General features: G+C 49.6%; 2 protein-coding genes across 4 annotated transcripts; one reads left to right on the top strand and one right to left on the bottom strand.

Moving 5' to 3' along the window:
* Nucleotides 1–2,211: 2,211 nt before the first annotated feature.
* Nucleotides 2,212–7,382, top strand: SLC16A8 (solute carrier family 16 member 8). The gene is made up of 4 exons (XM_030960295.1): nt 2,212–2,495; nt 2,992–3,135; nt 3,675–4,538; nt 6,614–7,382. The coding sequence occupies exons 1-4, from the start codon at nt 2,267–2,269 to the stop codon at nt 7,003–7,005; spliced, it is 1,629 nt and encodes a 542-aa protein (XP_030816155.1). The 5' UTR covers nt 2,212–2,266; the 3' UTR covers nt 7,006–7,382.
* Nucleotides 7,383–9,560: 2,178 nt separating this feature from the next.
* Nucleotides 9,561–19,142, bottom strand: PICK1 (protein interacting with PRKCA 1). Of its 3 annotated transcripts, none has more exons than XM_030960773.1 (13): nt 19,100–19,142; nt 18,194–18,285; nt 17,512–17,623; nt 16,916–17,044; nt 16,726–16,792; nt 15,363–15,452; nt 14,887–14,940; nt 14,725–14,787; nt 14,221–14,354; nt 13,357–13,449; nt 12,477–12,527; nt 11,095–11,239; nt 9,561–10,843 (listed from the first exon to the last, which is right to left on the bottom strand). In XM_030960773.1, exons 2-13 carry the CDS (start codon nt 18,232–18,234, stop codon nt 10,602–10,604), a joined length of 1,221 nt encoding a protein of 406 aa, XP_030816633.1. In that variant the 5' UTR covers nt 18,235–18,285; nt 19,100–19,142; the 3' UTR covers nt 9,561–10,601. The 3 variants fall into 3 exon arrangements, with proteins under 3 accessions (XP_030816633.1, XP_030816632.1, XP_030816634.1); XM_030960772.1 differs by lacking the exon at nt 19,100–19,142 and adding an exon at nt 18,897–18,990; XM_030960774.1 differs by lacking the exon at nt 19,100–19,142 and adding an exon at nt 18,759–18,886.
* Nucleotides 19,143–24,787: the final 5,645 nt, after the last annotated feature.

Raw genomic sequence — 24,787 nt, 5'->3', positions numbered from 1 at the left:
CATTGACAGGCAGCGCTACAAAATCTCTGAAGAGCAGGTCACAAATATTTTCTCGCTAGGATGCTGGCAGGGAGAAGCAGGGTTGAGGGAAAGATGGATTGCAATGGTTTGATTGATTCATTTAATTTGCAGTGCTGGATGAGCTCAAGAAAAGCAAGGCTGGAGAAGGGCTTGGATAAAAAGCCTCAGGCTACGCTTTGTGGCAGCTCTTACTTGAAGCAGCTGCGTGCAGCAGATAGTGCAGTGGTGGAGCACCAGCTCTGATTGAGAAATCAGTGTGCTTTGGCACATCTTTTGTACAGCTGGATCCAGCTAGTCAGTCAGCTGGATCTGGGACAGGAGCAGTGGGCAAAATGGCAGAAACGGAGTGAGGCTATTCAGTCCGGCTGTCAGGGTGCCAGTGATCCAGAAAACACCAGTGAGGACGAGATGGGGGAGGTATGGGTAGCGGGAGATAGTTATGGGTAGCTGGTATCATTATTCTTCTCTTCCTTGTAGGGATTCCTTGCCTTAAAAATATCTTTATAGGCCCCTGTTTTCAGTTCATTGCCTCTCTGTCCCTTGCCACAGTCCCTGAGATGTGGGCTGGGAGGGAGAGATTAGAGTAGCCTGTGCTGGCCCCAGTGGTTCAACCCAAGAGCTGCTAGGAAACAGCCATCCAGAAGAGTTGCCCCAGTCCATGCTCAGAGCCAGATTCAGCTCCCTTTTTTGTGGTTTACAGCATCCTGAAAGTTTGGGGAACTCTGCTGCAGGGGCCCATGGTGGTGGCAGGCACCTGCGTGCTGCACTCTGTTTTTCCCCTGGAGAGGGGAAAGAGGGCTACAGCTGGGGGTGGCTGTGGAGCAAGACCACCCTTGCCAAGTAAGGACCCTCTGCCTGGGGTCTGCCCCAGCTTGTGCCATCCACACTTTTGCTGAAAGGATTTGCACTTCTCTGACATTCAGAGCAACAGCAACTATGGGAATCAGCTCAACTCACCACCTTTGCATGCAGGACACCAAGAACAGGGCCTTTCTTGAGAAATGCACCCAGATCCACAGATCCCGGGTTCCAGCTATGTGTGTCACATCCATAGGACAGTCCCTGTCCCCTCAGCACTCTCTAGTCATTTGTGACTCCTGGCATTTCCCACAACTGCTGGTGCCAAGGGATGAGGACGCTGCTGCCATCTTGCAGCCCTTCAGCCAGGAGAGCTGGGCAGCAGAGAGGACCCTTGCCAGGAGTGTGCTGCCACCAGACAGTGATAGGAGACAAACCAGACCAAAAAAGCCCAGCTCAGGCGTGCAGAATGCCTGTCTAATCCACTTGGGAGCATCTGTAGTGTAAGTCCAGCGATGCCTTTGCATGCAGGTGTGGAAATAATCCTGGTTGAGAAAGAAACCGTGGCCAATGATGCTGGAAGGGGCAGAAACCTGGTACCTAAGGGAGAAATGAAAAACATACCCATAGCAGTCAGCTGGAGCAAAATTCCTGGGCAGCTTAAGAGCCCTGAGAGCAACTCACAAGACATCTCCTTTAATTCCCTCCTTCTCCCCACTTAGGCTTTGTTCCGGCCCCTCCGTGTATGTACAGAGCCCTAATCTCTCTGGCATGCAAATAACCACCGGGTTTTTGTGCTCTCCCCCTTCACCTGTTTCGGAAATCTGGCCCCTGAGGGCGGGGAGGGGAGGGAGAAGGAGAGTGCCATGCACTGGGGCCTCCCAGAGGGAAGAACAGAAGGCTTAATGGATCTCCTTGCCTCACTGCTGGAGGTTTCTGTGGCAGGGCAGGTCCTGGAGGACTCCCCACTAGCAGACCAGCATGGGAGAGGCACAAAGGCAGATTTTAGGAAGCAAAAAGGGTTCACATTGCTGGTCTTTACCTCGCCCCATCTGTAGGCAAGGGGGGTGCTGCAGATCCTGATGCTGCACCAGATGCAGCATTCCAGGCTCAGGTGGGAGCTGTGACAATGCTTGGCTGTGTTTGGCCAGGGGTTATGGAGCTCTGGGCTGCCCCTGTCTCAGGGGGAGCTTCCCACCTCTGCCCAGCTGAGGCATGACCTCACACCCCAAAGCAATCTCACCTCACCTGGCAGGATCAGGGTGCAAAGAGCAGATGTGGCCCCTGATGAGCCTCTCAGAGCCTGGAGACCGTGGGCATGGAGAGAAACCTTGCAGTAAATGTTTGCTCCTCTGCTCTGCTCTACTCTGCTCTTCTTGCAGCACCAGTGGACTTTCTCTGTTTCCCTACTTCCTCCCGGCCTGCCTTTCCATTCCCAGGTTAGAAGATGGGGAGACCTGACCCAGAAGAAGGGCAGCTCCCGGCTCCTGTGAAGCCCCCGGATGGTGGCTGGGGCTGGATCGTGCTCCTTGGCTGCTTTGTGATCACCGGCTTCTCCTATGCCTTCCCCAAAGCCGTCAGTGTCTACTTCAAGGAGCTCATGAAAGATTTCCATGTGGGCTACAGTGACACAGCCTGGATCTCTTCCATCATGCTGGCCATGCTCTATGGGACAGGTGATGCTTGGACACACTTCCCCCGCCTCAACTCACACCTCTCCCACTCTGCCATGGGCCCAGACCGTGTCCCCATGGACTCTCCTCATGCTCACTGGCCTGGTCACGAACCACGATGCAGAATACAATTGTCCTCCCACTTCTTTTCTGGAAGTGTTCTGCATCTCATATCCCTGTTTCTTCTGCCCCAGGAGACCTCAGGGGTCACCCCACCTACATCCCAGACAACTGATACAGGGTTTGCTCCCACTGCTGCAGTTCCTATCACACCAAGCGCCAGGGAATAGGGGTCCAAAGGCAGGGTGGAACAGAAGCCTGCACACCACCAGCTCCTCTCCCTTGGCCAGGCCCAACAGATGTGTACCCAAGCAGCCAAGTAGTGAGCTCCATCACTACACTTTCATCTTCCCTGAGAGCCCTGCTTGGGCTGCCTGCCCCTTCCCAGCTGTCCTGTCTCCTCCTGGTCACCTTCTCTGTCTCCTCTGCTTCCTCCTAGGACCAGTATGCAGCATCATGGTGAACCAGTTTGGCTGCCGGCCCGTGATGCTCATTGGCGGGCTGCTAGCTTCTGCTGGGATGATCCTGGCATCTTTTACCACCAACATCATTGAGCTTTATTTGACAGCTGGTGTGCTGACAGGTGAGAGCCCCGGGATCTGGGGGGCAACACAGACTTACCTGTGGAGAGCCAAAACCATGTCGTATTTCCCTTTAGCACTGCCATGTCTAGTACCAGGTCTCCCCAGCCTATTTGCACATGCTGTGGGAAGCACCTAGTCCTGAATGTTGCATCTGTGAGGGATGCATCTGCTGGATCTACACAGCCAGGGCCTGTGGTTGAGAGACAGAAGAAAGCTGTGGTGGTGTTCAGCGATCATGGCGACTGTGGTAGACAGCATCAGTACACAGTGGCAGGGGAAAGAGGCAGAATTCCTGTGTAAGGCTCAGGTCCTGCCTAAATGTGAGCACAATTACCTGATTCAAACCCACATCAGGTGGACAGGCTGGTTTAGCCCATCCTCTGCAGGGGCAATCCACCAATATGAAGGCACAGAGGCTTGTGAGGAATACATTGATCCCATCATGGGACTTCAGTACTAGGATAGTCTGAGGGGAGTTTTCAGCTTGTTGCAAAGCACATCTTATGTTCTTGCACTCCTGGCTCTCACTTCCATGTAGGTCTGGGTATGGCATTGAACTTCCAGCCCTCACTGATCATGCTGGGCACCTACTTTGACAAGCGCCGGCCTCTGGCCAATGGACTGGCTGCTGCTGGGAGCCCTGTCTTCCTCTCCTCCCTCTCTCCTCTGGGGCAAGTGCTGCTGGAGAAGTTTGGCTGGCGAGGAGGGTTCCTTATCATGGGGGGCCTTCTGCTTAACTGCTGCACTTGTGGGGCAGTCATGAGACCCCTGGATATGGGCATGAAGAGGAAGATGGGGAAAGCTCAGGACAAATATGAAGCCAAGGAGATGCTGCCCATAGGAGGGAAGTCAGAGGAGGGGATCAGCACCACTGATGGAACCAAGAAAGGCAAGAAAGCCAAGAAGAAGCCCAAGAAAGGAAAGAAGCTTCTGGATTTTAGTATCTTCTCCAACCGAGGGTTTATAATTTACACAATTTCAAAGTTCATCCTGGTCCTGGGTCTCTTCGTGCCCCCCATACTGCTGGTCAACTATGCCAAGGACACAGGCGTCCCGGACACCGAGGCCGCGTTCTTGCTCTCCATCATCGGCTTCATAGACATCTTTGCCCGCCCAGCCTGTGGCATGGTGGCAGGGCTGAAGTGGGTCCGCCCTCACGTGGCATATCTGTTCAGCTTCTCCATGCTCTTCAACGGCTTGACAGACATCTGCAGTGCCAGGGCCAGCAACTACACGGGGCTGGTCATCTTCTGCGTCTTCTTTGGCATCTCCTACGGCATGGTGGGGGCTCTGCAGTTTGAGGTGCTGATGGCCATCGTCGGCTCCCAGAAGTTCTCCAGCGCCATCGGGCTGGTCCTGCTCATCGAGGCTTTCGCTGTGCTCATCGGCCCACCCTCTGCAGGTAGGTGTCTTGCTGCAGGTGGCTCTTTTGGCTGCCACTGCTCCACTGAATTGCAGGTACCGGGCATGGACACTGCACTTAAAGAAAGACCCTATTTCTCAACTTCAAATTTGCTCTAGAAGCTGAGAGCTGATCTCTGCCTTCACTGCAAATGTTGCATAGAATCATGTTAAGGATAGGGTCAGGCACATGCTGCAGACAAACCTTTGAGAGTCTTCATTAAGACAAAGCAAATGTCTCTCAAATTCTCCTTGGTGTCCATGGCCTTTTGATTGGCACTGAATAATGATCTCAATTTGTTCTGATCCCAATTCCAAGGCACAGGTGTTTTGCTGTCAGTCAAGTCAAAACAGTTAGCACAGTCCCCTGAGGCATTTGCTGGTAATTTTTCTAAGAGGATTAAGACACTCACAGCTTTTCAGCCAGTCTAGTCTAGGTTACAGCCCCTGGTAAGGTCCCATAAAACAGCCCATAAAAACAGGCTGTTGTATGGAGGTTGGTGTAGATTAATGTTAAGTGTCTGACCACATGTGAGAAAGCCAAATCATGCCCAAGGCTCATTTCCAAACAAAGTGCAGTTTCCTGATTCGCAAGGAAGAGTCAGGGACAAGACTATGGAAAATCCCCAGGCAGGAACCACTCTGTTGTTTCTTGCACTCCCTTCCTTCAGCTGTACCACACAGGCTAAAGCCCATCATTGAAGCCCTTTGTGTGAATGGTCTTTTCCTCAGCACAAACCACCAGTTATGAGTAAAACCCGCCCTCAGCAATTCCAATCAGTTCTCAAGTAAAATTTGGCAGCCAAGAGAGGACCCTCTTAAATGCTAACAATAATTCATGTCTCACTTTATAAGTGTGGGGCAGTCGGCAGTCCCAGCCAAGGCAGGGTCAAGAAATATGTGTCTTGGAGGCAGCTGCAGAGACATCATTGGGGAAGAGGGGGATTTACCAGCACCTTGCCCCAAGCAGCAAGGCCCACCAGTGGGGTGCTAACAAGGGAATCTCTCAGCCCTCCTGCCTCAGCTCAGCTGTGCCTTGGTGCTGTGTGCATGTACAGTGGCACACAGACAGCGCGGGGTCACCGAAGAACCGCGCTGGGGGCAGCCAGGTTGTGTTGGGGGCTGTAGGACCCCCTGGCACAGGAAGCTCAAGTGCTCTGACAGCTTGGACTTGGGGAGAACAGTGCTCAGCTGGGAGAAGGGGGGTGAACAAAGTGGCTTTGTTTGGTGTAATCCTCCTGAGCTGCTTCCCACTCCGTGGGGCCGAGGGGGTTTGGCACAGGATAAGCTGCACACACACACACGCGCACACGCACGCGCGCTGGGGCTCCTCGCTCGCCATCCGGCTTGGCTGAACAGGGCCGCATTCACCTGCCCAGGAATGCACCACGTGCCTCCCATGACTGCTCCGGGAGGCACCTCGGCGTGTCCTGGGGCTGGCTGCTGTAGCACAGCAGGGACTGGGGTCACACGTGCATTCGGGAGAAGAGCGCGGTTCCGCGGCTGCATCCTGACCGCAGCAAGGCAGCTGGTCGTGCTCCCCAGCACCAAGGACTGGGAACTCTTCCTCCATTGCCAGCCTCAGTGGATTCAGAAAATATATTGAGAATATCTCTGGCACAGAAATCATCAGGTGTGGGCCAACCAGAGGGATTTCTCTGCCAAAGAGAAATTTGTTGTTCTCTTCAGAATGTTTTCCTGACATAATAGCTTAAGAAACAGCAATGCCTCTCAAACTTGCTTTTCTGAGACTGGCCAATCCAAATCATGAGAGGCTTTTCCCACCTTGGCAAGTAGAAGATGGCCCACCATGAAGGTGTTACAATTATTTAAGCTTGTCCAAACAAGGGAAAACACCAACCATGCAATGCTACCATACTTTCCCTGGAAGTACAGTGTGGCTCTTACCCAGGGTGATTTTAGGTATTCAGGCTTCTTTCTGCTCCCTTGAGGAACGAGTCCTCAGCCAAATGCAGGTGTTGCCCCCTGCACTGGGCTGTCCATGCAGGAGGGCGTGGGCTGAATTTAACCATCTCATGTCTTCTCTAACCATCTCATGTCTTCTCCAACCACCAGGCCGCCTGGTCGATGCTCTCAAGAACTATGAGGTGATCTTCTACCTGGCGGGCTCAGAGGTCGTGCTCTCCGCCCTCTTCCTGGGTGTGGCCAGCTACTGCTGCCTGAACCGAGGGAAGAAGGAGCCTCCCCCCGAGAACAACCCCACTGCGGGAGCGGGGAGCGACACCGAGGAAGCGGAGTCCGACGTGCAGGAAGCCGAGGAGCACAGCAGCGACAACCACCAGCCGGCCCACAGCACCGACAACGCCGTGGTGATGGCCAGCGAGGAGGCGAACCATGTGGCAGAGGAGCAGCGAGGGGAGGGAGGCGGCTGTCCCGCAGGGGATGGGGAGGTGCTGGCACGGGACGGCTGCAACGCTGACCAGATGGTGGAGAGGGACAGTTTCTAGCCAGGGCAGAGAACAGGGATGTATAAAACTGGCCTTGTGTGCAAGCACCTCAGCATGGCAGGGTAGGTGGGATGCGGGGAGCAGAAAGCTGGGACAAAGGCAGATGTAAGAAAGAAGAGGGAGAGGTATAAGAATAGCTGGTCCCGATGTACATATGTCCACAACCTACCCAGTGATACGTCTGCTTGCATCCTGCACCCATGCTGGTACAACACAGGCTCAGAACAGCCCAAACACCAAAAAGAAAAAAAAAATAATCTTCTTTCCTCACTTTCAAACCAGCCCTGGAGAAAGTCTTCTGAAGAGGCTGCCAAGGACTCTCCTTTTCCTTCTGCATTGTCACAATACAGAACACAAACAATTAGAGACTCTTTGTAATCAGATCTGGTACGCTCTGTTCTGGTGTCAGTGTTTCCTTCACCCCACTTCCATGGTCTGGATAGTGTCAGTCTCACTGGCAGCACGTTTAGGAGGTCCAGGGGCCACCAGCATGGGGGTAGACACCAGGCTCTCTGCAACACCTCCCTCGGGCACTGCCAAGCCAGGAGGCCACCAGCTCCAAGCACCTCTGCCTGACACATCTTTTGTGGACAGTAAAGCTGGGGCAGTGACACCTGACGCTGCTTCCCCAAGTAGGGAAGCGCTGTGTTAGAGGCTGCTGCTGAGGTACAGGAAGACACCTAAGAAAGGCTAATGCCATTAGGTGTGCAGCCACAGCACGGAGCCTCGCTGACAGGAATAGCACCAAGCCAGCTTTATCTAGGCTCAAGTGAGCCCCGTTGACGTGTGAAGGAAACAACTTGGCCCCTGTGGGGGCGGGGGTTTCAAGGCAGGTAAATAACCATGTCCCAAGCGATTATCCACTGAGCAGGAATGGCACCAGACGTGCCTGTGTTTTCCTCTTAAATAGAGAAAACCTCCTTACATAAAGGAATCAAAGGTAAGGCAGAAGGACAAGGCCCAGTCCCTGAGTGCCGCTAACGAGGGTGTTGGAGCACGTGGTAAAGCAGGCATGACCCCCTCACCCCCTGCTGCAGTGGTGGATTTCTAGATTCAGAGAGGACAACCTTCCCTGGCATGCTTAAAGCACTTCTAATCTGCTTTAGGACTGGATCTTTTATAAACACCCCTGGCCAAAGCTCTTTCTTCCGGTTTCCTGAACTGCTTCACCTCAGAGACCCTGGGGGAACCTGTGACTATAACAGGGGATCAAAAACTAAGCGGAGGGCTACAGGGAAGGCAGCTTGTTGGGCCACCAAAAGTTGTGTTTCATTCCAGACCAGACTGGCTACAAATTAATGGGTAGTTGGCATGATCCATAAAGCCATTTAAAGACAGTAGGGGAGTGGGGACATGAAGGAAAGGGTTTCATTCTAGGTGCTCCCAAACAAAAAACAGCAGTAAATGATGAGCAAAATGAAGCTGTTGAAAAATATCAGTTTAAGAAGAGACAGAAGAACTGGAAATTGGAGAGGAGAAGGTAAACCCCATGAGGCTGCACTTTGTCCCACCATAGCTAACACCACTGTTAGATCTGATATTGAGCTAGTCATAGTGGTGACTTTGGGCTTTTTCCTACTCAAACTCACTTAGAAATATCCCAAACAAGACTAAACCCCATACCAAACCCTAGATGCAAAGCTCTGGGAGAATGAGAGCAGCAGCAAGGGTGCTGGGGCCCTGCAGACATTCATCCAGTGCTCTCAAAGCTTGTTTTCCCTTTCCAACAAGGAAAGATCGCTGTTTCTGCTTGACCAAGTTGCTCTGCAGCTCTTTCCGCAGTAACCCCAGGCTGGGTTTCCCTTATTCACTAGTATGCCCTCCAAGGAGCTCACAACTTCCCAGAGGTCCAAGGTCCACAGCATGAAAACAACCACCCTTGTCAGCCAGGCCAGTCACTAGAACAAGGTCCCCTCTGTTTCCTTGTCACAAGCCAACATTTCCCACTAAGCCGCCCACTCTTAAGTTATTTTCACAAAAGCAAATAAAAGCCCTCAGGGTACGGGGTCTCACTACAGACAGTGCTGCAAGATTCCCAGACCTCTTCCTGAAAAACCCAGCTATGCTGCTTTACACTTTGTTTCAGTGGCTTTCAGGCAGACTCCGCTGAAGCATTTTCAGTTCCCCCTCAACTGCTTCGTGTTTTGGCCCAACAAACAACTCTGAAAGAGGATCAGGGACTTAAGCATCAGCTGAAGCTTGTGATGCAACAGCTGAGCTGTGTGGAGAAGCTGGCCCTGGAGAGGGACAGGGATGCCACCTTGGTGGGACTGAGGCACCTGGGGGCCTTTAAAAGGCTGGTGTTCCCCTGGGAAACTAAAATGCAGAGCAGCTGATGTTACAGGAGGACTGGCCTTGCTACAGCATTTATAATTCTCTTCCTCTGGAAATCTGCGCTGCACTGACCACCACAGGTTGCTATAGAGATTATGCACCTGTACAAGACAAAAATGGCCAGTACATGACACCCATCTTACCAAGATTATACCTTAAGATTAAAACCAATGGAAGATAAGCAAACAAACCGCTCATAGAAAGGCATGAAGGACATGAAATGAAATGTCACATATTTCTTTATTACAGACAATAGTCACTACACCAGTCTGTTTAAATTCTCCAGAGCAGCTTGACCATGGATGGCTTTTTTCCAGCCATCCACAGAGATGAAGAGCCTCCAAAAACAATCAAAGAGAAACACAAATCCAAAAAAAAATTCTTGATCATAAATTAATGCACTTAAATAACTTCTCCCATGACCACTAAAATGTAATGACAGAGAAGTCAAAACCCCTGGCCCAAGAGCACCACCACTCCTGGCAGTTGTGCTGCCCATTAACAGATGAAGTGCCATCTGCATCTGGGATTGGCCCACAGGGATGGAGGGAGGGGAAGAGAAAAGGAAGGAGGAAAGAAGCATTCTCACCTCAGCTTTCCTTTTCCCCCTTCCCTTGTGCTAGGGAATGGGAGGATAGATACTGCTGCTGGCTGGTCCGGAGGGAGCACAAAATGGTCGTGCAGAGAGGAGAGCACACCAGTGATTCTTTATACTAAAAAAGCCCAAAGCCTCTTTCTGTCTCCACAAGGGCTTGTGTCTCCTTTCTATTTTAAAGATAGGGTATTTCCATCACAGTCCTAAGGTGGATCCTCAGAAGGATCTTGAAGACAGCAAGCAGTGATGCCAACACTTCCCCATAGCACAAGGGGAGGATGGAAGGGGGCTGCCCTCACCATTTGTAATCACCTCCAAACCCTTAACCAGCTTCCATGTGCCAGAGAGGAGTGGTGCTGCCCCTGTGCTCAGCAGAGTCCTGCCTGCACAGGGGCACATGGTGGTGTAGGAGCGGCTTTTCCTCCCCACAGTGCAGTACCCAGGTTGGGTACCAGAAGTCTCCAGGGGCAAAAAGAATTATCCAGGCAAACAAGCAAAGGAAAAGAGAGGAAAGCAGAGGTTGGTCCCAATCCAACCAGTTACCTCACCCAAAGCAGAGGAGGAATCCCAGGCTGGACACACAGAGAAATGGTGGAGGATGAATGGCCACATGAAATACATGTTGTCGTAAGTCTGCAGAGTCCTCCCTCTGGCCATGCTGACACACTCAGGCATCATCAATGAGCTTCTCTCCATTTGCATCCTCCCTCCCACTACCCTCTCTCTCGCTTTCTCCTTCTTCTTCTGCCCCATCTGTGTAGGTGTCCTTCTGCCCGTAGCTGAGAGTGGTGCGGGCGAGGTCCACCTCGATGGGAAAGACATCAGCGTCCCGGAGCACGGCGTAGCAGTCATCGTAGTACTTGGACATCGTGGAGACAAAACGCTGGAGCTGGAACACAATGTCCTGCACTGCAGCGGAGACACGGTGGGGGGAAAAAGTGTAAAAATTTCCTTCCCAAACAATGTGAAGGCTGTGATCAAGTCTCCCTTACCAGTGTTAGATACCATCACCTACACATTTTGCCCCTCAGGGCTGATGTCTTGGGTACAGCCACAAAGGAGCTCTTCAGCAAAGAAGAACTGAGCTGTCTTCTGAGCTGAGACAAAGGAGGAACACGAAGGCCAAAGTCATGTCTGCTGAACTCAGCAGTGGCACTTACCATGTTTCTGGTCCAGGAGCTCTATTTTCTCTAGCACGTCCTTCCTCATCTTGGCAAAGCGTGTGCGAGCTTCCTGACGGCAGCGCAGGATGAGGCGGTACTCGTAGTTCCCAGTGCTGACCCGGTAGAGAGGCTCACCCAGAGCCTGCCAAAAACACAGCACCTTTTTAGAGACTCCCACAGCAGTGCTTGCACACAGTCTGCCTACCAGAGTGGACTCACAATGGCCTTGGGTTATTACAGACCTCTCAGGCACATGGGAACTGCTGTCAGGAAGGAGGAGGAACACTGAGCCGTGTCAAAAACTGGCAGTCAGTGGGGCCACTGAAGGCCAAACACACCAACCACGGCAAAGAAAAGCATCACTACTAAGCAAATACAAAAGGACAGGCACCTTTCAGCCCAGCATTGAGAGGTGGCATGACTTCTTACCTGGACTAGTAAGACAGGCATTAGGAACAAGTTTATATCAAGCACACAAAAATTCTGCCCTCCTCTGTAAGGTTTTCCCCGTATGGATTGCATAATGAATTACATATCTACACAGGGAACCCTCTGGTATCTACAACCATCCAGACACAATGCTGGAAACCAACAGGGAGGGACCTCTACATTGTCCTTCAAAAGTCTGGAAAGGGGTTAGTTCTGTCATCAATGAAGCATCCTTCCCTTGCACCTGTGAACACAACATACAGAAAAATCTGTGCTACAGACTACAGCTCCCTAACACACACTGCACGTGCCAAACCCAAAGGTGCCGCTCTGCTGGGCAAGACTGGGATTCTTTCCTTCCCATTTACAAGGAAACATATAATGAAAGATTGTGTTAGGAGTTTGATTCGTGCTTGGCACTTGGGAACTGGGCATTCCAAGAAATCAAATGCCTGCTCTGAGGTTGATACCGAGGATAAAAAAAGATGTTACTTTTATGCAGGGAAACTGGAATTTATGGGATACCTTTAGCTATTTTAAACAGAGCTGTTAAAGATTAAAGTCCTAAAACTCTAAACTATAAACCCCCTATTGTTAAGAGATATCCTTTAATCAATTTCCTTCACTTATAAATGCAGCTTCACATGCATTTTGCTACAGAGAAGCTAAATCTCCATTTCTAAGAAACAAGTCTTAACGATAAGCTGTACACTACACACAAATGGAATCTGTGAAGATAACACCTTAATCCTCCTTACATAACCTAATAGTACTTAAACACTGAGAAAGGCAACCACTGAGCAAACAAGCTGCAGTGCTCCCCAGGTAGCATTTAAGGATCCCCTACTTCTAATATATTAAGAATAAATGTATGTAATTCCTTAGGATGCATTCATTAGTTTGGGTGCTGACAGGAACAGGAATGCTTTTGCAATTGTACTGATACTCACAATGCAGCTGTACTCTTCATCATCCATCTCTTTGACTTTCAGGCAGTAAGACTTTGCAGAATTAAAGATTTTAAAAAAAGGAAAACAAGAAGGAACTATTAAAAATTAGAAACAACTTCATCATCACCCATACCCATGAGGTTGCACCATTCCAAGCCTTTCTTCAGTGGACAGACTCTGAAGAAAGCACAGTGGGAAAAAATCCTGTGTTCATCTACTCTTTGGGAAAAGCCAGTACAAGAAAACTTGAGATGGGAATAAATAAGAAGGGATACAAAAATATTAATTTCAGGGAGGATTGATGTAGGAAGAGATTCTACCATATTCCCTTGCCTTAGGGCTGCAGCTCCAAGTAATACTCTCAACAGGCAAAAGGAAATAGATTAGTCCAATTAGAGAACAGGTGAACTGAGCAATCTTACCCTTTTTGGGTAGAAAACGAGGGCTGAGTGGAATGAAGGAGAAAAAAAAAAAGGCAAGGTCTAAATTAAAGCAAATATGACTTGGCAGTTGTTTACTTTGGCTAAAGAAAGTGTCCAAAATTACCTGAAAAATAGGTAAGGGGGAGCTCTTTAGAGGAGTTCAAGAGTCTAAGTTGCAGAGAAACGCTTTAGAAATAAATCAGGAAATAATTCTGATCATGTAGAAAATAAGTCATATGGGTACTGTAAGATCTTTCTTACCAGTGAGAAGTGTCAAGTTAAAAGCAGGTATCTGAATCTGAGTAATCTGTCAGTAAACAAAGAACTAGAAAAAACAGGGCATTCTCTTATGGATTATGGAAGGATGGATGTGTGATCATATAGGCTAGATGTGACTTTCCGGATGATTCTATGAAACTTAATTTCAACCAACACTTAGGGAAAAAAAAGCAGCTCACCAAATATTCAAACTTGACATCCAGGTATTTTTTGATAGTCAGCCTTGTGTCAGGAATGGCTTTATTCAGATAGGTATTCAAGTCAGTGAGCATCTGCAAGGGAAACACCCTCTTGCTGAATTAAGACTAAAAAACATAACTACAATTCAAGTGCAACCTTTTACCCAGCACAGGTCATGAGGCTGACTCAAAACTCTTCTTTGAACTCCAGGACATTCGAAAGAAACTGTTTGGATCATGGCTCAGAATGGTTAGCACCTCCTCTACTGTCACTGGCAAGTGGTTCCAGTGCTAGAAATGCTTGCCTCACTTCCAGCCTGGATTCATCTGCTTTTGACTCATTTTATTTTCAGCTGATCCTGGAAACAGCTCTCCCCGATTCAAAGTTTCATAACCCAGTATTGTCTATCCAACACAGCACTGAAAGTGGTGCCCAAATCAACACTTCAATTCTCTCTTTGCTAAACTAAGTGCAGAGATGTCCTGGAGACTCTCACTCCAATATAATGACTGAAATTCTTACATTGTTCCTGGGTTGCTTGTCTGAACTCTTTTAGTGACACAATGCAGTTATGTGTACCAATATCAGGTACTAGACTGGTCAGTGAGACAAATCCCTCATCCCCAAAAGAAAATGAGGGGAATATACCCACAAGCAGAAGTCGCAGGGACAAGGTTAATATATTCATTATGTTACCTCTCAGGTTCTTTTCATTATGAAGAAAACTCCCTGAAGGAAAGCAGACAAGGATCCTTCTCCCCTCAATGAATGAACTTTTAAGACCACACCTTTAAAGACAGGCTTTTGCCTTTCTAGATTGCCCTCTCCTCCAATCCCTTTAGTCCTATGGTTAAATTCTTTACCGGCTTAATTGTTTTCAGAAGGTGAATCCCAAACTTCTCAATGTTGCGATGGGCATCAGCAAATTTCACAAAGGCTTCACTGGCAGCTGGTTGTGGTTCCCGTACACCAATGACAGAGAAAACATCTCCAAATGCTGCGTGAGCAGAATAAATACAGACAGATGAATAAAGAGGTGAACCCTGAGAAAAATCTTGTCTCCAGAATTAGAAGTCTCTCCCATAACCTTACAATTAGCTGGGGGATGATGCTACATGTGGGAAATAGTAAAGGTAAGCTACATATTCCCTAAAGACCAGAGTTTGGCAGGGCATTTCCGCAATGTCTCATGTGAAGGACAGGGCCTGTGTTAGCACTATGACTGGTAATACAGGAGAGCAGCCCTTCACAGCTCATTTCTGCAACCCTCAGTTTTTTTGAGTGAGGGAATCACACATCTAAGTACTGACAAAAACTCCTGAAACTGAAGGTCAAAGAATTGTGCTCCCTTTGCTAAGATTCTTTACCTCTGTGTGTCTGAGATAGCTCAAAGAAAGCCCTGAGAAGACTCTTGGTGTGCTCTGTCAAGCCTGTGACGGAAGCCAGAAAAAACATTTAAGTTAATTCACTGGAACACAATGAAGGTATCCTTCTCTCCCATCTACTGTCTGATGGAATACCAAGTTTACCTTTGTATAACTCTGCAGTCCTCTCCAGCTCCTCTAATCTCTTCACTAGTCCATCTAAATAGAAACAAGAATCAGAATAAAGAATTATAACAGTCACATTCAGGACACGTTTAAGACCTGATCGGGTGGAAAAATACCAGTTTCATATATTTGGTTCAAATTTCCCTCATCCCTTAATGCCTCTCCTGTGATACAACATGGGAAGCTTTTAAAATTATTGCAAACTTATTCTATAGTGTGGGGTCATCATCTATTGGCATTCACTAAGATGGTCCCTGCTTTAAATTAATCTGACTTGAGATAACATTTAAGTGGCCACAAGGACAGGCTGCATCACTCAGGAAGGGCAGAGACAATCACAACAGCAAGGCAGAGCAGAAGAAAAGAATGTGGACCATGCAAGCAACAATAAAAAGCAGACAAACACAGGAGAGTAAGCATTCCATTAGGAAAATGCCCTCCTGGACAATACCTACCATTGCAAAGTATGGCTCGGCTCAACCCCAGGGCATCTGCTGTGCCTGAGCTCATGTTCTCCACCAGCCGGTGCTTTACCTTCTTCAGTACTAAAGGCCAAAACACAGTGACAAACCAGCATCAGGGTCACTTCCATGGGCAAGAAAAGCTCACCAGCACATTCCACTGGTTTTCCAGGCACTGGATAAACTGCACTTAACTCAGTATTGAGGCAGCAAGAAGAAAGAATACCAGGCAGAAACAAGGCACTCTGGTCCAGCCATGCATAACACTTTTTCTAACTTGCCTATCTGCTCTGCTCTCACATCCTAAACACTTCAATCAATAGAGCTCCAGCAATTCTTTTGGAAGATTGTCCCAGTCAATCACTTTGCTATAAGCAAAGCACTTATCTTGATATTTGGAACTAAACTTTGCTTATGCTATCTGCTGTATTACTTCAGCTGAAGTAATGAGGCTGAAAGACAATCAGGACTTAATGCTCAGTGTTGTCTCTTTCCTTACTTTTACCTTTTGAATCCTAGTTAAATCCTTTTGCCACCTCTTGATGGAATTTCTGCCTTTGGTGGTCATACCCTACAAATTACTAGAGACATCTATGCCCTCCTTGGAACCAGATGACTCAGACACCTTTATTTACAGGCAGACTTGCCTGCAGACCCCAAGAACTCAGCTGAAGCCACAGTGTTCTGGAAAATAGCATATTCTCATCACACTTCTGTTTTCCCAGAAATCCATCTCACTATTCACAATTTTCCAGAACTCCTGTCAATTTATTAGCACCATAATCACCAGGAAAATAAATGAGAGCAAAGAGAATGGATACATTTTGCAGAAAGTGAGAAAGGCAGACCATATAAAGGAGATAGCTGTGTAGGCTTAGTTCAAAACCAGACACTTTGTTTTAGCAATAAAGGTTCTCCTGTCTCCCATAAAATTTATGTTTGTACAAAACTCAGTGTAGGTAGGTATTTCATCACTGTCCTCCACAGTTAGAAATCACCACCAATGCCTTTCAATTGACACATTCCTGTGTACATCTCAAAATAGGTCAGCCTAACTTACACGTATTAAAAATAGATTAATTAAATTATTATGCAGTTGAGATTCATCATCCATGCTAAAACACAGCACAGAAAAACAAGCCTCCCACAACAACAATTAAGTCTTGATTTAACTTTCAAGCCTATTTCAAAATGTCAGGGAAGGATTTTTTTTAAACCTGTAACTCTCTTTGACAGCATCCATTTGAAAACAACTGAGTTAAGAGCAAGAAAGGAAACAGATTTGGTTTTAGCTGGGGCCAAGCTTTCACCCTTCTGCACCATTTTAACACTCTAGGGAGAAAGAAACCAGTCTTACCAATATCCAAAGACTTGCCCTGCTTTGGGTCAGCCTGAAGCTTGTTGTAGTGTATTGTCACTTCTCCCTGCAGAGAGAGCAAACCACAAACTGCTGTGCTGGAAGCAGGCAGCAGCAGCTCCCTTCACCCAAGGACAATAAGCTGCCATCTACGACCCAGAAGCTCCAGTGTCCCCCTCCTACCTCTCACCTTTACCATCTGTATCATCTTGGCCACCTCCACTTTGGTCTTCCCTTTGACGGATTTCCCGTTGACCCCGGTGATTTCATCCCCGGCTGCTACGGTGCCGTCCAAGGCTGCTGGAGTGTTATCGAACACCTAGGGCAGAGACAGGCACCTGCAGTCAGGAGAGGGGCAGGGCAGAGCTAAAAGCACACATCAAACAGCTGCACTCCTCCTTAATCCACTTCTGCTCTGTCCATGGTGAAGCTGCAGTTTTCCCCCTTTCCAAACCAAGAGGTGGGCTGACCATCTTGTTCCCTCAGGAAGTTCTTGCCCCTAGGATATGCCTCCTTGAGCACAGGATTTTCTGTGTGGGGAGTGTCACACTGCTTCCCTGTGAATTCTAACATGCTCTCCAAGGAGAAGGATAATTCTAGAAGTCTTAATTTAATTCTTCCACACCTACTAGGTATTAGAGTAAGGAAATCTTTTCACTGGAAAGTGAGATGTCATCTCCCACTTTGAGAAAAACAAGCAGCATAGGGCTTTCTTTCCACACTTCCCATCTCTCAGGTCGACTTTGTTTTAAAAAGATGCCTTATTTTTCCACCCCAGGTGCCCACCTGGACAATGTAGAGACAGGGGCAGTACTGTGCTCCTCCTCCTATGCTGATCCCAATCAGGTTCTGAGAGTCCTTCTTCAAGGTGACTGTCCCAGGTACAGTGGGGATGCCCCTACAAAGGGAAAGGAATAACTGAATGTAGGCAGAGCTGCCTGCATATGAAACAACTCTGGTATCTGAGTCAGTACAAATGGAAAACATCATGGGCACTTCACATCTGAATTCATTCCCTCAGCTCTGCCACAGAGTCTATCAGCATGGGCCAGCAGGGAGACCTTCTGCGCCATCTTTTTCTTGGGATTACATGCAAGGATTAGAGGTGGGACACCCTCGTCCATGGCTAGGCACTGAAGAAACACTATCATTCTTTAGTGTTTCACCTGCACTTAGTGCTGGGGTGAGAGGACAACTTGCACAGCATAAACGTCATGCAAATCAAGCACTCTATGTTAAATGCAGGGCAGTCACTGCAGAGCAGCACAAATATTCTCCTTTGCTGACCAGCACAGTGATGCCTCATCCCCAATCTCCAGAGGGAGCAAGAAATCAGCACTGAACAGGAAGGCTGATGTTCAGCACACAGTGTCACACAGAGTGAAAGTTATCAACTCTCATTAGGTCTTGGTTGCGAAGCCTTCTTCTATTGTAAAAAACACCAGGAAAAGACAAGTGAAATACTCACAGCTTATCTTCCTCAATATCATAGTCCAAATCTGCAAACATTGTTATGGTTCAGTGGAGTCTGTTTGTCTGAGGCTGCTTATTCCAAACTCCCTGGGAAGAAAGAACAGAATAAACCAAATAAAAGAATGACTGCAATAGAAAAAAGCAGAGAATCAGCCTGTCACCCTTATCAATCTCCTTTTTTTGGGGGGGGATGCCACATTGTGGTCTCTGCTCTTCTATCAAAAGATGAAAAATTAGTCAAGTGTCCCTGGTTCTCTGCTCTGCATGCGAGAGGATGGAGCCCTCGAGTTTGAATGCTGCAAGTTCCAAACCCAACACTGACACACGTGCAGCGTTTCCAAAGCACAGAACAAAACGTGGTCCCTTTCCGCAGCTGCCTCTTCCCACGCTTGACCTTGCACCGCGGCTGCTAAAATACTCAGTTTTACCCCCGACATCCATCGCACGTCTCCGTGCTCTTGACTTCACAGCAAGTCACGTCACTTTCTGACATTCACCGCCTGTCTCGGCAGGCCGTGCTCAAGCTTTCCACCGAAAGCTTAATTTCCCCCTGCACAAACCTCGTTTCCATTTAATTTCGGACAGCAATTAGCTGGCACGTTTGGGTTCCGCCCACCCTTCGGCGGCACCCGAGGCACGGCGACGCCGTGAGGGTGGGCGCCTCCACCACACCCGACCATGAGGGACCAGAGCCTCACCGACAGCTCAGCGCGCCGCAGCCCCCGAGGCGGGGTCGGGCAGGGCCGGGCAGGGCAGGGGCAGCGGGCAGGGCAGGGGTAGCGGGACAGGGGGGGCGGACGGGGGCGAGCGCAGCCCGAGCCCCGGCCCCGGCCCCGGCCCGCCCGGCGGGACCGTCCGGGGGCAGCCGCGGGGGGCGTCCCTGAGGGGCCCCCAGGCTCACCGGAAGCGGCCGCGCGGCGCCGTCAGCCCCCGCCGGTCACGTCACCGCCGGCGCCGCCCGGAAGCGCCCGCCCGAGCACCGCCCCCCGCGCGCCCGCCGCGTTGCCATGGGGACGGGGGAGCGGGGCCTGGTTCGGCCGGGGAAATGGCGGTTCGGGGGTGCCCTGATCGCTCTCTGCAGCCCCTGAAAGGAGGCCGTAGCCACGTGGGGATCGGCCTCTTGTCCGAGGCAGCAAGAGCACATAGTCACGAGCTGCACCAGGGGAGGTTTAGGTGGGATATCAGGAGGAATTTCTTCACGGAAAGGGTGATAGACGTGGGAATGGGCTGCCCGGGGGCGGTGGTGCAGTCACCGTCCTGGAGGTGTTTAAGAAAAGGCTGGATGCGGCACTCAGTGCCACGGTGTGGTTGACATGGTGGTGCTCGGTCACAGGCTGTACTCCATGGTCTCAGAGGTCTTCCCCAACCTAACTGATTTGGTGATTCTGTGAAATTGCTTGGCACAATCATGATCAGCAGTGACCCGAGGAAGCATCGGATGCCAGTCAGCACAGCTGTGTGCAGAGCCACTGCACCGCCATGTGTGCTGCAGGATCGCCAGGCTTCCACGCGTTCTCCTCTGTCATGTGTGTGGGGGCAGTGGTTGGCTGTTCAAATGGTTTCCTGCCTCCATCATGACAGCACCACCACTGGGAGAACGCTTTGATTTCCCAGAGAAATGTGGTCGCCTTGTTGCCTTATGTGTCATCTTTTCCAGCTGCTCCTGGCTTCTGAGCAACTACCAGGCTTCCAAACCCGAATTACTGACATAGATCAAAAAAACCCCACAACCCCAACATTGTGCTCGTTGAACTGAAAATTCCTCTTAAACTAGGAACGAGGGCTGGCCATGGCAATGACCTCTCCTGCTGGCTGAGGGTGGTTAGTGTTTGTGGTATGCAGCCCCATAAGCCTCTTGTCTGCGTACATCAAAACACTGACTGAAGCCACCCACAATGCTGGACTACAAGGGTCAAGAGCGTGTTGTTAATAATATTTTAATAATCCTGGGTCTAAGATGTGATTTATTTATGAGGGGAAGCTGAATGAGAAATGCAGTCCTTCAGGTGGGAGCTGTCTGAAGAAAAGAGACTGACATCCCGACCCTGGCCACTGACAGGAGATTCACATCAGTGGAGCTCCAGAATTGATGGGCCAGACCCTGATCTCTGCACGAAGAGCTTGCTGGGGCTCGGCAGTGTGACAGCACCTGGCTGTGGCTGCAGGTGATACAGAGAAAATGGACCCAGACTCTTCTGAGGGTTTTTGCACAGCTAAAGACAAGAGGAAGGGGTTACAAGTTGCAGGATGGAATTACAGTGCAACAAAAGGAATAACCCACTGTGAGAGTGGGTAAGCACTGCTACATCAGCCCAGAGAAGTGGTGGAATATCCATCCCTAGAGACAGTGACAATTTATCCAGACAGATTCTGCGATGCTGCTGTCCTGAGAGAGACCCTGCAACGCAAGCAAAGAGACCACCCCGCAGAACCCTCCCCAAAGCTGACAGCTAATAAAGAGAGCTGGTTAATTAAATGTCACACGGGCAGAACTCGAGCCTGCTATCCGTCCCACGTCCTGGCAGGACTGCTCCGTGCGTCCCGCGCTGTCCCCGCGCTGTCCCCGGGCGGGTGCCCCGCCGGTCCCCGGGGCCTGGCAGGGTCGCCCCCGGCCGGCCTCCATTCCTAAGGGTGGAGCGCCACCGTGTGGTCAGTGCCCGGAACTGCTGCTGCAGGAGGGGCCTGGATTCCGGGTTTGCGTAGCTGGGATATTTCTCCTGTTTACTGCAAAGGGGGAAAAAGGTTTTCCGCACACACCGGCGAACACCTGCATAACGTGAATCATTTGCCTGCGCCCAACGGGATTGCTCAGAGCCTTGTGCATTGGCTGGGTATCAGACTGGCTAAAAGAAGTTGCAGGACCTCATTTCTCCTGCTGCCCACTTCTGCTACTAGAACTGCAAGGGAGATGAACAAGCAGTGAATGTTTCCTTTGCTGGCAGCTCCTGCCATTCAAAAGAAAGACAATAAGCAGAACTCACCCGAGGTGAAAAACTACACCTGCTGACACTGACAAGGCCAAAGCCTGTAGGTCTGATGAGCCTTGTTTTGTGCTGCTCCAGTGAAGTGTGCGCATCGTGCATGTCCTTCAGTACATCAGCCTGAAGCATCAGCCTTTGTACACGTGTGCTGGCTGACCCTGCCTTTTGTGCACAGCTGCCCCAAAGTGTCCAAGATCGATTGGATTCTCTCTGTGTGAGATGGAGAATGAATCTGTGTGTGCCCTAAAGCCATGTCTGTCTCAATAGTAGAAATCCATTGCCTGATCGCCTCCTCCCAAGGGGAGAAGTAATTAATTGCTGATGAAAATCCAAAAAGGTAAGGTTAGCCAGCATTTAAAAAATCCCAGGAAGCTGTTCCTTTTCAAGAACTGGTCTGATTAATTGTATCAAAAATGTGAAGTGCAGCTTTCTCTTGAAAATTTGGCTCACTGCTTACAGTCTACCAATATGGCTTTTATCAAGAGGATTTAGTTTGCACATACAGAGATTTTTCTATCCACAAGTACACAACCCATGAAAAGTTTGACTCTGAGAGTCAAAACTCCCTTCTGCTTGTCTTTCATCACGTGTAATAAGGAGTCTGCTAGCAGATCACACGTTGCATGACTGGTTAGCTTTTTGGCACTCAGATGTATTTCTGTGTACTAGGGCTGTGCAGAATCTCATGTTTCTGGCTGCTTTTCTGCTACTGTTTTCAGTGTCAACACGGCTAACTCTGCACTAACATCCTCCTTGATTGCTGTCCCTTGAGCCATGTTGTCTGTTTTGGGGGAACTTTCAGTGAGTAAGTGTGGGCATTGTATTCCCTGCCCATCACTGCACAGCCTGCCTGCCCTATCCCTACCCCACTTCTGCTGGGTGCTGCCAACACTTGCAGCAGCCTCTAGAGGGGCAGGTGGGACTGTTGGGGTACAATAGGGGACTGCTTTCCCTGGGTGTTTTCATTGTCCTTGCTCTGAAATTTCCTGCATTTAGGATTCTCCAAGGTTTATCCAGAGGGAAGTTGGGAGAAATGGACAATGCTCTGTGGCAGATACATTGTATTTCCACATGCACCAACATGTTTCAGTGCCCCTGGACTTTGTCCCTACAGATTTCTTCTCCCAGACAAGGAGACAGGTCTCAGGGGCATCTGGTGCAGCTGTTACTTCTATGAAAGCATTACTCACAAAATCAGTACTTGCAACCTGAAAAACCTTAAAGGCAACCTAAAGCCTAATGGGTTTTCTGAGACCCTGCAGGTAGAAAGTGTGAGCTCTGGCTTGGCTGATCAGTTTTTATTTGCAAGGCAACTTTTAGCCTTTCCAATCTGGGGGCATGACTACACTCTATTGCACATTCCAGAGGCACTACTGGTCTGGCAAGGTGCTATCATAGCTTGTGGTCCTTGGATGAGCCCTTGGGATGTTGAGCTCCACAGCAGAATAGCGACAGGACGTATGAGGGACCACATCTCATGAGCAGTGACAGAGTGAGGGGTGGGAAACAGGCAGAGACTTGCCCTCATTATGCATGGGTCTAACATGGGCAATTACCCCATCCTCTCCTCACCTCTGCAATGTAAAAGACTGTTGTTGAGAGTGGTCATAACTCATGGTGAACACCCTGCCTCCCCCTTACTCCTTTCACACCCACTGCTCTCCATTTTCCTTCCAGAAAAAAATGTGTCTTTGATGAAATGAAATAGCTCAGTCAAAAACCCCTCAAATGGTTGGGGACCCCTGCAGTTGGCCACCCTTGCCCACTTCCCAGCTCTATTTCTGGCCGAGTTTGGAGTTTAAGTGGGCTGACCTTGTGCCCTGACTGCCCTGGGGGTCAGTGATGAAAGCGGATGGAGGCTTCACAGTCAGGTCTCTTGTGTGTGACTCTTTTGTTCCCAGGACAAGGGTGTGCAGTGCCTGGGACAGTGCTTAATTGTTTGGGGGCACTGCTTTACCCGTCATGCCCTTCCCCGGGTGGCCCCAGCCCTTCTTGCTCATGCGTGGGAGGGAAGCAGCTTCCCCACTCAGGCTAAGGAGGAGGAAGCAGAGCCTGGATTGCTTGGGATCATTTCTGGCTGTTTATTAATCTGTGCCATAAATTTTGCAGAGTGCCAGAAAGCAGAAAGAGAAATAAAGTTAAAGAAAAAGGACTTCCTGGCATTTTGTGACTCCTGTCTGTCACTGGGTGTATCCTCCATTGTCCTTCTGTGTAGACAAGAGCAACATCACCTTGTCCCAGCCAGCTCCTGTGTCCATCCACTGTGTTCCATGGGATTTACCCCATCACTGAGACCTTCTTCTGCCCTTCTACAGGTACTTAATGAGGAAAGTCCTGTGTCAGGCCTGAGGCATTTGACTTAGTCCAAGCGGAGGCAATGGGTTCACACCAGAGAGGACAGGAACTTTGTGTTGATCTTGTGGGTGTGCAAGCCTAGGGCTGGATTTATTGAGACTTCTGGAAATTTTTTTTTTGCAAGATCTGAGCTGGACACCACACCTGGCACTGCCCTGAAGACATGCAGAGGAGTTTTCTGTAGGTGTGCTTGGGCAGGGGGAGGATGCTGGACAGCCTGTGGGTGTGATGATAAAGAATTGAAGGATTACAAAGCCTTGCCTGGTGGGTGGAGGTGGGTCAGCAGAGCTCAGCACAATCATGTAGGAAGCCTTGTACCACTCAATACCTCTTTGGCTGCCCCCTCAGCATCTTTGTTTCCACAACAAGTCCTTCCTCTGTGCTTCACATCTTCATTAGAGCTGGAGACTGGGGCAGGAGCCTCCACAGCAGGCCCTCCCCTCTGCCATTTCGGGGAGTGACTGTGCAGAGGAAATGGATAAAAGGAGCCCAGGGTCAGGGTTTAATTACCCCATTGCGTGCAGAGACGAGTGATGGACAGAGACTGTCAGTGGGTCACTGATTAGCTGCCACAGAGCAGACAGAGGAGGAGGGAATGTGATGAGCCCCTGGGACAGGCCAGTGCTGGGGAGAGCTGTGAGACATGGAGATGGCAGCTTGTTGTGAAAGACACTTTTTCTTTTAGCTCTTTCCCCGCTCTTTCATCCCACTATTTGTCCCGGCTCCATCAGGAGTCCTGTGGGCTAAAAAGTCTCCTGCTGTGCCGTGGCTGCTTTGCTGGTTAGGGACAAGTTGCTGCTGGGGTGGCAGGTCCCCTGGGGGGATGGAGAAGAAAGGATGTCTCCTGCCAGCTGTGGCAATCTCTTGTCTCCCTGTGGCAAGGTGGCAAGGAAGGATGGAGGGAGGGGAGAAGGGAAGGACTAATGAAAGCACATGAGGGAAGGAAAGGAAGAAGGCTGAATGAAATGGCTGCTGGCAGGTGAGGTGTAATACATAGATAGTGCTCCTCTGTGCAGGAGTGAGGTTTTCCTTCAGTGAGATCAGCCCAACGAAAGTGCAAACCAGGCTGCCTCCTTTGGACATGGCTGAATGCCTCAAGTAATAAATCTGTCTGGCATCTGTTTGGTCTGGGACTGAGAGAGACCAGTTTTATTCTCTTGGCAGATTTGGTGACCTGGTTCTGTGTAGCAATATGCAGAAGAAGCAAGTTTCAGCAAGTCTTAATTCTTCTACTCCTAATCCCATAGGTAATT

The sequence above is a fragment of the Camarhynchus parvulus genome, chromosome 1A (genome assembly GCF_901933205.1).
Source record: "Camarhynchus parvulus chromosome 1A, STF_HiC, whole genome shotgun sequence".
NCBI classification, from domain to species: domain Eukaryota; kingdom Metazoa; phylum Chordata; class Aves; order Passeriformes; family Thraupidae; genus Camarhynchus; species Camarhynchus parvulus.
This window is presented reverse-complemented; position numbering and strand designations above follow the sequence as displayed.